The sequence below is a fragment of the Eulemur rufifrons genome, chromosome 7 (genome assembly GCF_041146395.1).
Source record: "Eulemur rufifrons isolate Redbay chromosome 7, OSU_ERuf_1, whole genome shotgun sequence".
Classification (NCBI taxonomy): Eukaryota; Metazoa; Chordata; class Mammalia; order Primates; family Lemuridae; genus Eulemur; species Eulemur rufifrons.
Window position 1 is genome coordinate 91115695 of NC_090989.1, and position 15421 is coordinate 91131115.

A 15421-nucleotide genomic window follows, 5' to 3' on the forward strand; every position below is an offset into this window, starting at 1 on the left:
CTTCAGGTCATTTTAAATGTAAAAAAAAAAAATCTACTTGTATTCTAATGTAGTATAGTCTAATAATTATTATAATGGACATGATTATTGTTGTTTCCTTACATGCATTTTTAGGGTGATAAAGTAATTTGATTTTCTTTATCATTTCTCCTTGAAGGTGGAGTTTCCACAAAGGCAAACTTTAATCAAATGTCTGGAAATAATTCTGAACTGCATTAGAGCTGAAGTTGTTAAATAGTGGTTTTTAGAGATTTTATGAAACCATTCTGAGTGGAAAAAATATGTACTGTTTCTTGCAGACATTAATTCAGTATGTAGTTAAAAGGTCCTGTATTAATTAGTCTGCTCTGGGTGCCATAATAAAATACCATAGACTGGGTGGCTTAAAGAACAGAAGTTTATTTTCTCACAGTTCTGGAGGCTGGAAAGGCCAAGATCAAGGTCTGGCAGTGTTCAGTTTCTGGTGAGGGCTCTCTTTCTGGCTTGCGGATATCCTTATGTGGGCTTTACTCTGAGTGTGTATGGGGTGTGTGGAGAAGGGGGAAAAGCTTTCTGATGTCCCTTCTTAAAGGGACACAAATCTTATCATGTCAGGGCCCCAACCTTATAACTTCATTTAACCTTAATTACTTCTTTAGAGGTCCCATCTCCAAACACAGACACATTGTGGGTTAGAACTTCAGTATATGAATTTTGGGAGGAGGCACAAACATTCAGTCTATAAGAGGGCCCTAGACTCAGGATTATAGCTTCTTTTAGACCCAATACTGTCCTTGATAGCCAAATGATTTCAGGCGAGTCACATAACTACTCAGTTTCTTCATCTATAATATGTTGGATTGGTATAGTACCCTGTCTACCTAATGTGATGGTTGTAACTATTGAATGAAATATGTTACTATAAATAATAAAGAGTTATACATATGTGAGATGTATAATTAATTCTCCAAATATAAAGCCTCTCTGAAAATAATAAAATGTTTATTAAAATCGGAGAAATTGTGCCCAGTGGCACACCCTTGTAGTCCCAGCCACTTAGGAGGCTGAAGCAGGAGGATCACTTGAGCCCAGGAGTTCAAGGCTACAGTGAGCTATGATCATGCCACTGCATTCCAGCTTGGGCAACAGAGCGAGACCCCATCTCTAAAATAATAATAATGAAAAATCAGAGAAATTAACTAACATGATATGATTCTCTAGAGCACCAGGGCTTTTCTTGTGCTGAGGTATTGTTTCAAATATCCTCATCATTATATGTGTTGTCAGTTGAACTTATAGACTACTATAAAGTAAGTAACTCACTTTGATTTCTGATCCAAGAAAAATTTAATTTAGGTGAAAGAATAGATTATTAATCTATTGAATTATGAACTCTAGAATATAAAAGGGTTGCTTACTTGCTAGTGCACAGAAAGAATTGTCATTCTATTATATATAGTATCCATTATATTTCAAGACTATGATAAATTTAAATTATAACTTTACTTAAAAACTGAATTAAAGTGGACCTTTGCTGTTATGCTTGCAAAAGTTTTATTTTCTTATCTGTAAGAGGGAAATAATAAATACTCACCTACTCCACAGGTATTTTGTGAATACAAATGAGAGACGCGAAAACACCTTCAGCCCCTTGGAAGAAAGACACTCTATAGAAATCCTAGATTTTGTTAATTCACTTTTTTGAATACTCCAAAACTTAGTCTATACCAATACAGTTATAAAGGGTGGACATAAAATTTTCAGTCTTTCTTTTTTTTTATTTTTATTTTTATTTATTTATTTTTTTTCCTAATTTTTATTTTTTTTTATTATTTTTTTTTTTATTTCATCTTATTGTTATGGGGGATACAGAAAATTTTCAGTCTTAGTTTGAATTGCCAGTCTAGTTATCATGTGAAAATTATTTTGTTAGATGAAATTTCAGACCTAATTTCCACTTTTTTTTAACAATTAGTGGATCTATTGAACCTTCTAGAACCCTCTTTCTTGGGATATTAATCAGATGTTAATTTCTTTAAAGGATCCCCAAAATATTAATAACCGAATGTAAAAATGTTAAAAAAATGTTAGAGGTTTTGGCCGGGCATGGTGGCTCACGCCTGTAATCCTAGCACTCTGGGAGGCCGAGGCGGGTGGATTGCTCGAGGTCAGGAGTTCGAGACCAGCCTGAGCAAGAGCGAGACCCCCGTCTCTACTAAAAATAGAAAGAAATTATATGGACAACTAAAAATATATATAGAAAAAAAATTAGCCGGGCATGGTGGCACATGCCTGTAGTCCCAGCTACTCAGGAGGCTGAGGCAGTAGGATCGCTTAAGCCCAGGAGTTTGAGGTTGCTGTGAGCTAGGCTGATGCCATGGCACTCACTCTAGCCCGGGCAACAGAGCGAGACTCTGTCTCAAAAAAAAAAAAAAAAAAATGTTAGAGGTTTTTATAAGTCTGTTGTCACAAATGTGGCTGAACATAAAAATAAATGTAAGATTGTTAGGTAGTCTTTATCTTAACGTTCTGAGATTCAGAAAAAAATTCTACCCTGTCTTTAGAGCTATTTTAAATGTGTATAATTTTTACATGATAGAAATATTAAGCAGTCATTTCAGTTTATCTTCTTATCTACTTAGTTCCCATCCTTGTTTACAGGGAGGTTTCACCAGCATCTCCCTCTGTGTAAACACATGCACCAGTATGCAGAAGAGGCATAACGATGGAGCTACTTATAACTCGATTATGCTAATTCTTTCATATATTTATCCCTGTTGTGAGTGTCTCCTCTGACACTGTCACTTATAAATTATTGTAGGGTTTGTTTTTTTTTGTTTGTTTTTTTTTGGTGGGGGAGAGGGGCAAACAAGATCCTTTATTTAGATAGCATGGGCTTCTGATTGCCTCATTCTCTCAAGCAAAGCTAGTGCATTCCTAGATTTGGGATGCCCCCTAAGTTTTAATTCTTAGTTACAGTGATTATTTAACTGTGCTACAGGAGTCACACGTGTTTTGCAACTGAATTAAATTTTATATAAAACATTTTCTCTTTGGATTAAATAATGCAGACTCTTCATCTCAGCTAAAATTTGGAAACTCATTCGGGAAGCTTTATAAGTAATTACCTTGACTATTAGTTTGGAAGCATGTTTAGACATAGATTAGAAAGGATGAGACTTTTATGAATTTTAATATAGAATTTTTATGATTTCTAAGTTATCTTTGTATATACTAAACTTGTTCAATGATGATACTCCTCTTCTCCCCCAAAGAATAAATTCAAGTGTATAAATTTTGCTAAAAGTTGATGTAGCTTTTCTGGTAATCTATAAAATGTAGTAAAAATAAATCGTGTAGATTCAGATTTATGAATTGATTGTTTTAGGCATTTTTGGAACTTATCACAGTGCAGCTTATTTTAGGAAATTTTTACAGTTTTCCAGGGAAAATTTGTTTGTCATTAAATTTTTAAATCATGCTGTGTGGAACACCTGTAATAGAATTCTGATGATTATGACCTTCTAATGTGAAAACTTTACGCCTTTAGATTTATTTAAAAATTTCTATGAGATTTTTGAAATTGATACTAATTGTCATTTTTTTCTCTCACAGCTTCATATTCTCCAATTCAGCCTCATTCTCTAATAAAACATCAGCAGATTCCTCTTCATTCACCACCTCCCAAAGTTTCCCATCATCAACTGATATTACAACAGCAGCAACAGCAAATTCAGCCAATAACACTTCAGAATCCAACTCAAGATCCACCCCCATCCCAGCACTGTATACCACTCCAAAACCATGGCCTTCCTCCAGCTCCCAGTAATGCCCCGTCGCAGCATTGTTCACCAATTCAGAGTCATCCCCCTCCTTTAACAGTGTCCCCTAATCAGTCACAGTCTGCACAGCAGTCTGTAGTGGTGTCTCCACCACCACCTCATTCACCCAGTCAGTCTCCTACTATAATTATTCATCCACAAGCACTTATTCAGCCACACCCTCTTGTGTCATCAGCTCTCCAGCCAGGGCCAAATTTGCAGCCATCCGCTGCTAATCAGGTGCAACCTACAGCACAGCTGAATCTTCCATCCCATCTTCCACTTCCAGCTTCCCCTGTTGTACACATTGGCCCAGTTCAGCAGTCAGCCTTGGTGTCCCCAAGTCAGCAAATTGTGTCTCCAACGTCACACCAGCAATATTCAACCCTGCAGTCCTCTCCAATCCCAATTGCAACCCCTCCACAGATTTCGGCATCTCCTCCAGCTCAGATTCCACCACTGCCCTTGCAGTCTATGCAGTCTTTACAAGTGCAGCCTGAAATTCTATCCCCGGGCCAGGTTTTGGTGCAGAATGCTTTGGTGTCGGAAGAGGAGCTTCCAGCTGCAGAAGCTTTGGTCCAGTTGCCATTTCAGACTCTTCCTCCTCCACAGACTGTTGCGGTAAACCTGCAAGTACAACCACCAGCACCTGTTGATCCACCAGTGGTAAGCCCTTGGAAGCTCTTTGACTTTCTTGCTGAACTGAAAGTACAAACTGTTTTCTGCCACACTGTTATATTGCTACATCTAAATGCCTATGAATTTAAAAAGTTTGAAATTTCCACATGTCAGTATTCTGACAAACATGATGTGTGGGAAAAAAAAAAAAATGCCATTGTTTGCTTAGTATGGTTGCATGCTTGATAATTTGTGATGGTTATTAAAGTCCCTCGTTAATTTTATTACTATTTAAACAAATCCATCTGCTATCTTTACAGAGTTGATTTTTTTTCCCCAAGGGAATGCATTTGAACCAGTGTCATCTGCACAAAGTTTTTTCTCTTAAGGTGATTATCCTTCATAGATCCCTTCTGTTGGCTTGTATGTTCTTAAACGTATGGTTTATCTAGCCTTACCTTTTTGGTTGTATGCATTCTGAAGGCCTGGGCCTTTAGGGGCTTTTGTTTCAAGGTGGAGGGGTATGCTTGTATGATTCTGGTAAAATTGTATTTTGTAATTAAAATTTTGTAAATCAAATTAAATTTTGTAAATTAAATTAGATTTTATAAATAAAATTTAATTTTATAAATTTTTATTTTGCGGAAGAGTCTAACTTTGCAAAAATAATTAACTGTAGACCATTTCAGAATTATTAAACTTATGATTTTTTATTTCTACCAAGGGAACATATATATTAATACTTAAAATATTTCTCATTTAAAAAGCTCAAAAGTCTCAGTGGATGAATTTAATAGTGAGGATGAAAAAATCCATTGAGAGGAATAAATGTTCTGAATGTTTGAGATTGTAGTGAAATTTTTAAGAATAAACCTCTAAAAAGTGGTTACGTGTTGCCTAGAAAGGAAAATTATCTTGAAAAATATTTTTCTTTAAATGTTCTCTAAAAGACTTTATAAAAGTTATAAAGTAACTTAGAATAAAATTGAAATAAGGTCTCCTAATGTTTAGTCTGAATGATCAAATTCATAACTAATTTCTAACTGAGGAGAGGAATCTTCCTGTGGGGAGGTTTTATATCAGACTTCATTGCAAAGATTTTATAACTTAAAGACTGATAAACATTAGCTCAGAAAAGAAACAAGTTTCAAAGTCTGTTCTTTAATGGGAAACATTTTGGTTCTCAAGATGCAAGTTTTTTTTTTTTATTTTTGTCATTCTGATTGATCGTAATAGGCATAAAGAGATTGAATTCCACTTCCTATTCATTTTTATTAAAAACATAACATAAAACAACAGTGGACATCTAGAATTAAGTTTGTCATTCAGTTATGTTTCTGTATTTTCTTTTTTAGTAGATTTTTTAAGAGTTTATAATGGCTATTATAACACAAACACAGTTTAAGAAGTCTACAGTACCTTCAGAGAAATCAAATTTATTTTCTCAGTATCTAGTTCAGTGATTTGGTTTTTGGCAAGTAAAAAATAAAACTTCTATGTAATCTTTGTATTTTTCCTAATTGTTTTTGTTCGGGGGAATTTTGGAGGAACATATTTGGGATAGAAGTATCAAAAATATAACACTTTAAAAAAACTAAATTAAAGCTAAAAATATTTAACATCTTATTTCGTTGCTTCTTGCCTTGATCCCTTTTTCAATTTTAAAAAAGTTCATGTTATATCATTTTTGGATGTCTTTAAAAAAATGAAATTAATAACTTTCTCTGCTGTCACTGATACGATCATTATGCTTGCTGTAGATGTTCCCATGTTACCTTTTTAAAAAAAACTTCTACCTTTCTTTGAGTAATACAGCTCTAATTATTAAACTGCTATATTTTCTTTTATTATCTTTGACCAAATATGAAGAAAAACATTTCTTCACAAATTATATTTTCCTGGTTGTTTCAAATATTTAAAAGTAGAGAGATGTGAAATTTTGAAAGATAAAGGTGATTATTAAAGTAAAATCAGTATTTTTTAAAAAGATATATTTTCCAAAGAATTAAAAGGTTTTTAAATTGACATTTGGGTATAAATAAGATACATTGAGGGTAGATAATTTAGAACTAATAAACAAATGTTCCTCAGTTTATTTAGGAAAGGGAGACATGGGAATAATGGACTTTATTGAGGTAAGTTGGGCAGTCTTTGCTATTTTTAGAATAGTTATAGCTATGAGCTGAACAGTAATTGTGATGTACAGTTTCCTAATGATCTTGTGAGCGTAATCTCTACTTCTTTGCTTTTTTCCTCTCAACATTTTAGTTGTTGCATTTAGATTTTTTTAAATGTGGATCATGCCAGATGTGTGGGACAGATTTGTTTTTGTCTTCTTCTTTTATTCATTAACTTATTTTTGCCTTTACATGAGAGATTTGGACGTATGTCTAGTTACCCTTAAGTATGAAGAATGAGAAGTATTTTATAATATTTGTTGAGGGATTATTTCACAATATGCTGTTTGTGTTATGGCTCTTTCCATCCTTTGAACTCTTTCATTCTTTTTTAAAAATCAGAATTCTATGCCTGATTAACCTTTGATTCCTTAAAAGATACTGTAGCAGATGTTTGAATAACATGTGACAGCAATAAGATTAAAGATAGTTTCAGCATTTTAAGAAAAGATACTGTTCTTTGAAAGAAAAGTAACATCTACTAAAGGAATGCTACATAGATAAAATTGAACTGGTTGATAAAACCATACTTGTTTAATTACCTCTGAATTAACATCCCCACCACCCAGGCAAACTAAAATAATCGCCACTGCAGCAGATGTCCCTGGGCACTAGGTTTTTTTTTCTTAACCCTGCAGAATTTTGGGGGGTAATTTTCCCTATATTGGGAAACATTTTAAAAATTGTTACCATGAACAGATCCTAGCAACTGTAATTGTTACATTATACAATAACAAACAACTGCCTTAGCTTTTGAGATCCAGGCATGAGGCAAAGAAATCTCTCTTGGTGAAACTAGTTTCCAGATGCAGGGTTGCGAGCAAATAACTTAAATATTTTGCCTGCTTAGTAGCTGATTTGGATCTGAATTCTGGATATTATGTTTGACATAAAATTATCAGTTAACAGTAGGATTTTTAAGTTTTATAGCAGGTAGAAAATAATCCGATGTTTTATTCTTAATAGAGGCTTGCAAAGATTTTTATTTATTTATTTATTTTTAACTGTCACCTGTTGCTAGATATACCTTTATAGATGAACTTCATAGTCTCTTTTATAACACATGGTTTATGCAGGTTTCAGATACCTTGATTTTATATATATATATATATATATATATATATATATAAAAAATTGAGATAAGAGTCTTGCTCTATTGCCCAGGCTAGAGTGCAGTGGCATCATCATAGCTCACTGCAACCTCCAACTTCTAGGTTCAAGTAATCCTCTTGCCTCAACCTCCCAATTGCTGGAACTACAGGTGTGCACCACCATGCCTGGCTAATTTTTCTATTTTTTGTAGAGACGGGATCTTACTATGTTGCTCAGGCTGGTCTCGAACTCCTGGCATCAAGCAATCCTCCTGCCTCAGCTTCCCAAAGTGCTAGAATTACACGAGCCACTGTGCCTGGCCAATTTTATATTCAAATCATCAAACTTTTTAAATAGTTTGATTAAAAAATACATACAACATTAGATCACTGAAAGTTTTTTTGTGAATATTGAAAGGTTTTTTTGTTCGTTAACATTTACTGGAATTTTAATCATTTTGTTTAAGTAACTTAAAAAATTAATCTTTATAAATTTAAGTAATAAGCTTTGTACATAAAAGAATGGAGATGAGCTGTCTTGTGGCTTTGTTTTTAGTAACCTATCATCTTTCATAAATAATGGTTAAGAAAGTGATAAATGATGACAGATTAAAATAGCTGTGTCAAGCTCTAGAAGTGCACTTTGAAAACTAAGCCTTAAGGTTAAAGAAACATTAGGAATAAGTTACTTATAGTTATATAACTCCTTCTTAGAGTACATTTTATTCCATCTTCCTTAAGTATAATCTTTACAATCGGATAACAAAGTGGTTAAGTTAAAGACTCAAAAACTTTCCCTCATAAGTATGGAACAATACTAAAGAGATGAAAAATATTATGTCAAATGGCTTAGGGTGTGTGTATGTGTGTATGTGTGTGTATGTGTGTGTATCTGTATTTTAAAGAGCAGTATTTTCTGTTTACATATTGGCTTATTAAGATTCATTAGATTCTTGAGTAAGGCAAAAGGAAAGAAGAGATATAATTGTATACCTTTTTTACAGATTTTTAGATATTACCTTTCATAATTTAATTCACATAATAATAATAAAGAAGAGCCAGGGATATAGTCCTCTTGGCAGTACATGTCTTGATATATATAATATGTGTCATTTTGGAGATTTACTTAGTGTGCCTGTGAAAAATATTAGTATATATTTTGGTTTATGACAATTAGAAGTTAAGAAAAACAATTCTATAATTCTTGAGATAGTTATTTGATTGTGTCAAATTAAAACTTTTTTTTTTAATTCTCAAAATTAAAAATATGTCCAGACTTGACTATCATCCTTTTGGAAACCTTAATGATTTTTGGCCTAGATACTGATCCACAGCTTGGCCTAGATACTGATCCGCAGATTGCTTTCAGTGAAATATTATCAAGTATTATGAAAAACTTCATTTGAGCAATTTTAAAGTTTTACTTTCAACTTTTCAGAATAGTCATTTTGCCTTGTTTTTAAATGTAATACACTTAGGGTTTAATTTTTTTAAATTAAGCTAAGAACACCTCATTCAATGTATTTTTGGAAACATTAAGGCAACGTGGTTTGTCATTGCAGGTTTATCAAGTAGAAGATGTGTGTGAAGAAGAAATGCCAGAAGAGTCAGATGAATGTGTCCGGATGGATAGAACTCCACCACCACCCACTTTGTCTCCAGCAGCTATAACTGTGGGGAGAGGAGAAGATTTGACTTCTGAACATCCTTTGTTAGGTGAGGTAATAGCAAAATGTGGGAGAATTGTTCCATTTGATACATGTTGGTGATGGGGAAAGTTTATTTTTTTTTTTTTTACCAGAGAACACATTAAACTGATTTGTTATTGTAGTTATTACAATTGCAGCAAAAGATAGAGTTCAAGGTTTTTTGTTTTTTTTTTTGATGAGGAACAATTAGTTTCTTAAAGAGTAAATAAGAACTATTGTCTTCTTAGAAAATTTTTTAATAGCAGGGAGTCAGTAGTTTATAGATTGTTCAGTACCACCCAAATGAAAAACTTAACATTTCAGTCTTCTAATTTTTAGTGATTTGTACAGATGTGTTTCATATGCCCATTTAGATCATGTGTTCAGCTATTTCTATCTTAAAAATTAAAATAAATGGTCCAAGCTTTGTGGCTCATGCCTGTAATCCTAGCACTTTGGGAGGCCGAAGCAAGAGGATTACTTGACGCCAGGAGTTCAAGACCAGCCTGAGCAAGAGCAAGACTCTGTCTTTACAAAAAATAGAAAAATTAGCCATGTATAGTGACATGCGCCTGTTGTCCCAGCTACTTGGGAGGCTGAGACAGAATGCTACTTATAAGTTCAAGTAAATTGCCTGTAAGCTCCTCCTCATAATATCAAAGTTACTGTGTACCCTAGGTATTTTACTAAGACATTAGTATAACCTGTAGCCCACTGCCTATGTCCTAAAAAAGATATATTCCATGTTATTAAAATTTATGAATATTTTATTTAAGATCAGGGTTGGCAAACTACTGTTTGCTGTTCAGTTGTTTCCTGCTGTTTATTTTTGTATAGTCCCAGCTAAGGATCATTTAAAAATTTTTGAATGGTGGAAAAAAATGAAAAGAAGAATAGCTTATATCATTAAAATTATGTAAAACTCAAATTTCGTCATCCATATAAATAAAGTTCTGTGGAACATAGCCATGTTTATTTGTTTAGATATTATCTGTAGCTGCTTTTGTGTTAGTAACCACAAAGTTGCTTAGTTGCAGAGACCATAGGGCCTTTTTCAGAAAGTTTACTGACCCTTAATCTAAATAATACTAATTCTTGGTTCAGGACTTGTTTTAAATATTCTGTTCTGTTGAATATCTAATGGCTCTCATGATCGTTTTCAGTTAAGAAGGATTACTGTAATGGTATGGAAACAAATTGTAATGGAACACTGACTCTGCCACTAAAGCAACCCTTGTTTGTTTTCTTCAGTATGCTGCATCCCCTTCCCTTCCCTTCTCTCAAGCTTTTATTACTTCACTACTAATGTGAATTTCTGGAAAGCATAGAAGGGGAAAATTAATTTCCTTTAGCTTTTCCCCCTTCTGAGTAATAGAAAATGTTTAGCCAACAAAATTATATATAAGATTTCAGACTGGGTGCAGTGGGAAGCTGCACTGAGACAGGAGAATCGCCTGAGGTAAGGAGTTCAAGATCAGCCTGAGCAACATAGTGAGATCTTATCTCTACAAAATATAAAAAAAATTAGCTGGATGTGATGGTATGCTCCTGTACTTACACCCACTTGGAAGTCTGAGGTAGGAGGATCGCTTGAGCCCATGAGTTTGAGGTTGTAGTGAGCTATGATGATGCCACTGCACTCTAGCTTAGGCAAGAGAGCAAGACCCTATCTCAAAAAAAAATTTAAGACAAGTTTTATATTACTGCCTTTGTTTACTCAAAATAATACCTCAAAAGATAGATTTAAGAAAGTCTAACTATAGTATTAAATCTTTGTGATTTCTTTATACCGAAAATGGATTTATGTTGATTGCTGCAGAATTCTTGGAGTTTAAATTTAAAGGCAGAAATATAAGTTTTATTGAATACTAAACTTGCATTGTGACTGATTTAATTACAAAATAAACATTACTGATGGTATTCAAAGGAAATTTAAACATTTTTGAAATATTGGAACACAAGAATATCTTTGCATGTTTTCCTCAGAAATATAGTCTGAGGTCCTGTCAGGCCCATCTCTCTGGCTAAATTGTCTAACTACCATGTCGACTTTTGAATCTTCCCATAATTTACTTCATATTTATCACTCCTCTGTAGTATATGAGTGGGGGAAAAGAGCACAGGTGGATTTTTAGAATAACTTTCATCAAACCATGAAATAAACTAACTTGCAAAAAATAAGAATTGTTTCCATCTAGGATTCAGTTTTTATAAATCTGTAAAAGTTCTTTAAAAGTAAAATTAGCATCTGTACAAAAATGTAGAAAAAGTTCACAGCTCTTGCTCAGAAAATGAGACAGTAATCTGTGACAGAGTCCTTTCAGTTAACTTAGCTTTTCTCTCATGCGTATCTTAAATCTAGAGGGTATGATAATTGTATTTCAGTTCTACTATAATATACCAGTGTTTCTCATGTTTTCAATTTTAGCAGTTTATAAACTAGCAAATAATAGCTACTAACCTCTTCAAAAAGTCAGTAGTTTACAGTTCTATTTTTTTTTTTTTGAGGCAGGGTCTCGCTCTGTCACCCAGGCTGGAGTCCAGTGGTGTGATTATAAATCTCTATAACCTTCAATTGCTAGGCTCAAGAGATCTTCCTGCTTCAGCTTTCCAAGTAGCTAGGATTATAGGCACGTGCCACCATGCCTGGCTGATTTTTTTTTTTTTTTGAAATGGGAAATGGGATCTTACTGTGTTGCTGAGGCTGGTATCAAACTCCTGGCCTCAAGCGATCCTCCTTCCTCACCCTCCCAAAGTGCTGGGATTACAGGCATGAGTGCCTGGCCCTACAGTTCTATTTTTAACAAAATTTAGGACTGTATAAGATTGGTACATTGTATTAATATGTATGATCTAGGTAGAAATTAATTAAAACATAAACCAAGTAGTATTCCTTGAGCAAACCGAATTATACCTAATGCAGCTTTATATTTCCTTTTTTTTTTTTTTTTTTTGCAGCTTTATATTTCTAAAGTAACAAAATATCTCTAAATTTGTAAGGGACATTAAAATTTTATTTTATGTTTCAGTTCCCCACAGATTTATTTTTTCTTCCAACAGAAAAATGCCTTTCAATTCCACTTCAGAATTTTATATCTTTTATGCTTTGTCTCCTAGAAATATATGTGAAGATTTGGTATGTAGGATAGGATTTTTGTGGAATTTCTCAGTTTGATAACATATGTGTCCAGTTGTTAATTTGTTCCCAGAAATCAGCAAATTAGCATTTTTATTTTCTTTTTTTGTTTATAGATTGTGTGACTTTAAACAGATGTTCCCATACAGTTTATTATGGTGGATTATCTGGTGGAATTAGGTTAATTTATGGCTATAATAGTGCTGTGCAAGCTTACATAATAATAGGAGTCATATTGGAGTTACTAATGATAAACTGTTAGTGTTTCCATTTCTGAGACTATACAGATGATTACTACACTATTTTATTAGCTGAGTTTTCTACTCTTTACAGATTCCTATTCTTTCTTCTCTCCTTAGCTGGGTTATATTTTGAGCATCTTTAATAGGTGATGTCAATCCTTTTCATACTGATGGTGGAGAAGAGTTAACATAACAATTAAGAGCATGGTCTCCTGAACCAAACTGACTGGGTTAGTATCCCAGCTCCACTACTTATTTGCTGTGTGCCCTTAAGGCAAATTACTTAATCTCTCTGTCTTGGTTTCCTCATCTTTAAAATTAAGATAACAACAGTATGTACCCTTAGGATAGTTGTAAGGATTAATATGAGTTATACCATGTAAAGCATTGAACATAGTACCAGTATATGAGTGCTCAGTATTATTATCTTTATATGCATGCTCTTTTGTTTTTGTTTTGTTTTTCAGCTCATTATGGGGGTACAAAAGTTCAGGCTATATATATTGCCCATGCCTCCCCATCCCCCCAAGTCTGAGCTTCAATTGTGTCCATTCCCTAGACAGTGCACATCACACTCATCATGCAGGTGTGCACCCATCCCCTCCCCCCACCCCATCCCCCCCAGTCAGAACTTCAAGCGTGTCCATTCCCCAGGCAGTGCGCATCGCACTCATCAAGTAGGTATACACCCATCCCTTCCACTCAGCCCCGACCTCTGTCCAATACCCAATTGGTGTTATTCCCAAATGTGCACTCAGGGAAACCAGTTTGCTGGTGAGTACATGTGGTGCTTATTTTTCCATTCTTGGGATACTTCACTTATTAGAATGGGTTCCAGCTCTCTCCAGGAGAACCAAAGAGATGCCATATCGCCATTATTTCTAATAGTTGAGTAATATTCCATGGTATACATATACCACATTTTGCTAATCCATTCATGAATTGATGGGCATTTGGGTTGTTTCCACATTGGGTTGCGATTGTGAATTGTGCTGCTATAAACATTCAGGTTGCATGCTCTTTTTTTCCCCTGCTCTGATAGATATCTGTACTCACTGAAGTTCCTAGATATCAGCTGGTTCTATCTTTCCACTTTAGTAAAGGGTTGGTGCTACTGAATGGGTAGGAAAAGTCCCCATTATAGGCTGCTGGATCTATCTTATTGTGGTCTTTAGAGTGGGAAGCGGAGGAATCACAGTGTTCCAGCCCAACGTTTTGCATTTGCTACAGTGTTCTTCAAAATTGACATATACAGTGCCACTGAAGAGTTTTAAAAAAAATTTGTGTGAGGATATGGAGGTAGTTTTCGTCCTTTAAGTTAAGGGTGATAGTGTAACTCATTAAAATTCCTGCTTATTCTGTGGATCTCATGACCTTGTTTCATTTAAATGTACTTTCAAAGTACTCCCCCACTCTGCCCATATCATTTGGAATATATAAACAGGAATATAGGGAATTTAATGGCTGTGTAGCTTAAAATGAAAAAACTTAAGCACCAGTTTTAGTAATTATCTGTAAGTTGATATTCTGCAACATTTTCATGTCTTATGGGATAGTTTTTTAAACCTAGGTTTGAGCAAGTTACTCTCTTGCATAAAATAAGGATAATAATATTTTCTACCTCAGAAGGTTATGTTGCAGATTAAATGAGATAGTGAATATAAAGTTCTTAAAACAGTTTTTTTGGAAAGAACCAGATATTAACTGTTATTAGTGTTATCCTCTTTCATTTTTGCCTGGGCAAACTGCTAAAAATTTTAAAATTATTATTATTTTTTTTTTCAGAGCAAGTGGAATTACCTGCTGTGGCATCAGTCAGTGCTTCAGTAATTAAGTCTCCATCAGATCCCTCACATGTTTCTGTTCCTCCACCTCCACTCTTAATCCCAGCTGCTACCACAAGGAGTAATAGTACGTCTATGCATGGTAGCACTCTCAACATAGAAAACAAACCTCCACAGGCTATTGTTAAACCACAGATCTTGACACATGTTATTGAAGGCTTTGTGATTCAGGAGGGATTGGAGCCATTTCCTGTAAGTAGCAAGCATATTTGTGTGTGTGTGTCTGTTTATTCACGTAACATTATTTCTAAAGTTGTCTTTTATTGTTCTCTAGTAAAAATCTTACAATTTTATTTCAAAAAGTTGTCAATCTTTATCTAGAATTTTATGCTAGTTATTTAGAGATATAAACTAAGGAAAAAGTGAAAAAATTTTCAGGATATAGAGGTATCAATTTTATAATTTTTAGAGAAAGGTAATTGGAAGTTTACTCCAATGAAATAAACTTTTCTATTATTTTTTCTTTGCAGGGGAACTGAAATGACACCTAAAGTGTTATTTTAAAAATAGTGTTTCAAAGTATGTGATACTTTGTGAGCTATAACTTGAGTGCAGAAAATATTAACTTCCCAATGACCTAATACAAGTAAAGTTACTCAAATGATGGTTTAAAATTAGCAAACAGATTTTCTCATTATTCCTAAATTTCAGCTTTCAATCAGATATTAAAAGTGCTTTAAAACATTCAGCTCAAAATGCAGGTGTTCCATCACTGTAAATCTTACAATTTGAGACTTAGCTGTACATAATTTCAGAATTCCTATAGGAAATCCAGCTTTAACACGCACCCACAAGAAACTGAACACAAAGGCAATTGATTGGGTA

At 34.0% G+C, this 15421-nt stretch overlaps 1 protein-coding gene across 1 annotated transcript in view; it reads left to right on the forward strand.

Annotated features, from left to right (window-relative positions):
• PHC3 (polyhomeotic homolog 3) overlaps positions 1 to 15421 on the forward strand; it is a 75510-nt gene that overhangs the window by 41266 nt on the left and 18823 nt on the right. The window contains exons 8-10 of the mRNA XM_069472939.1: positions 3595 to 4466; positions 9249 to 9402; positions 14538 to 14788. Coding sequence (XP_069329040.1) covers positions 3595 to 4466; positions 9249 to 9402; positions 14538 to 14788 — 1277 coding nt within the window. The remainder of the gene's footprint in view (positions 1 to 3594; positions 4467 to 9248; positions 9403 to 14537; positions 14789 to 15421) is intronic.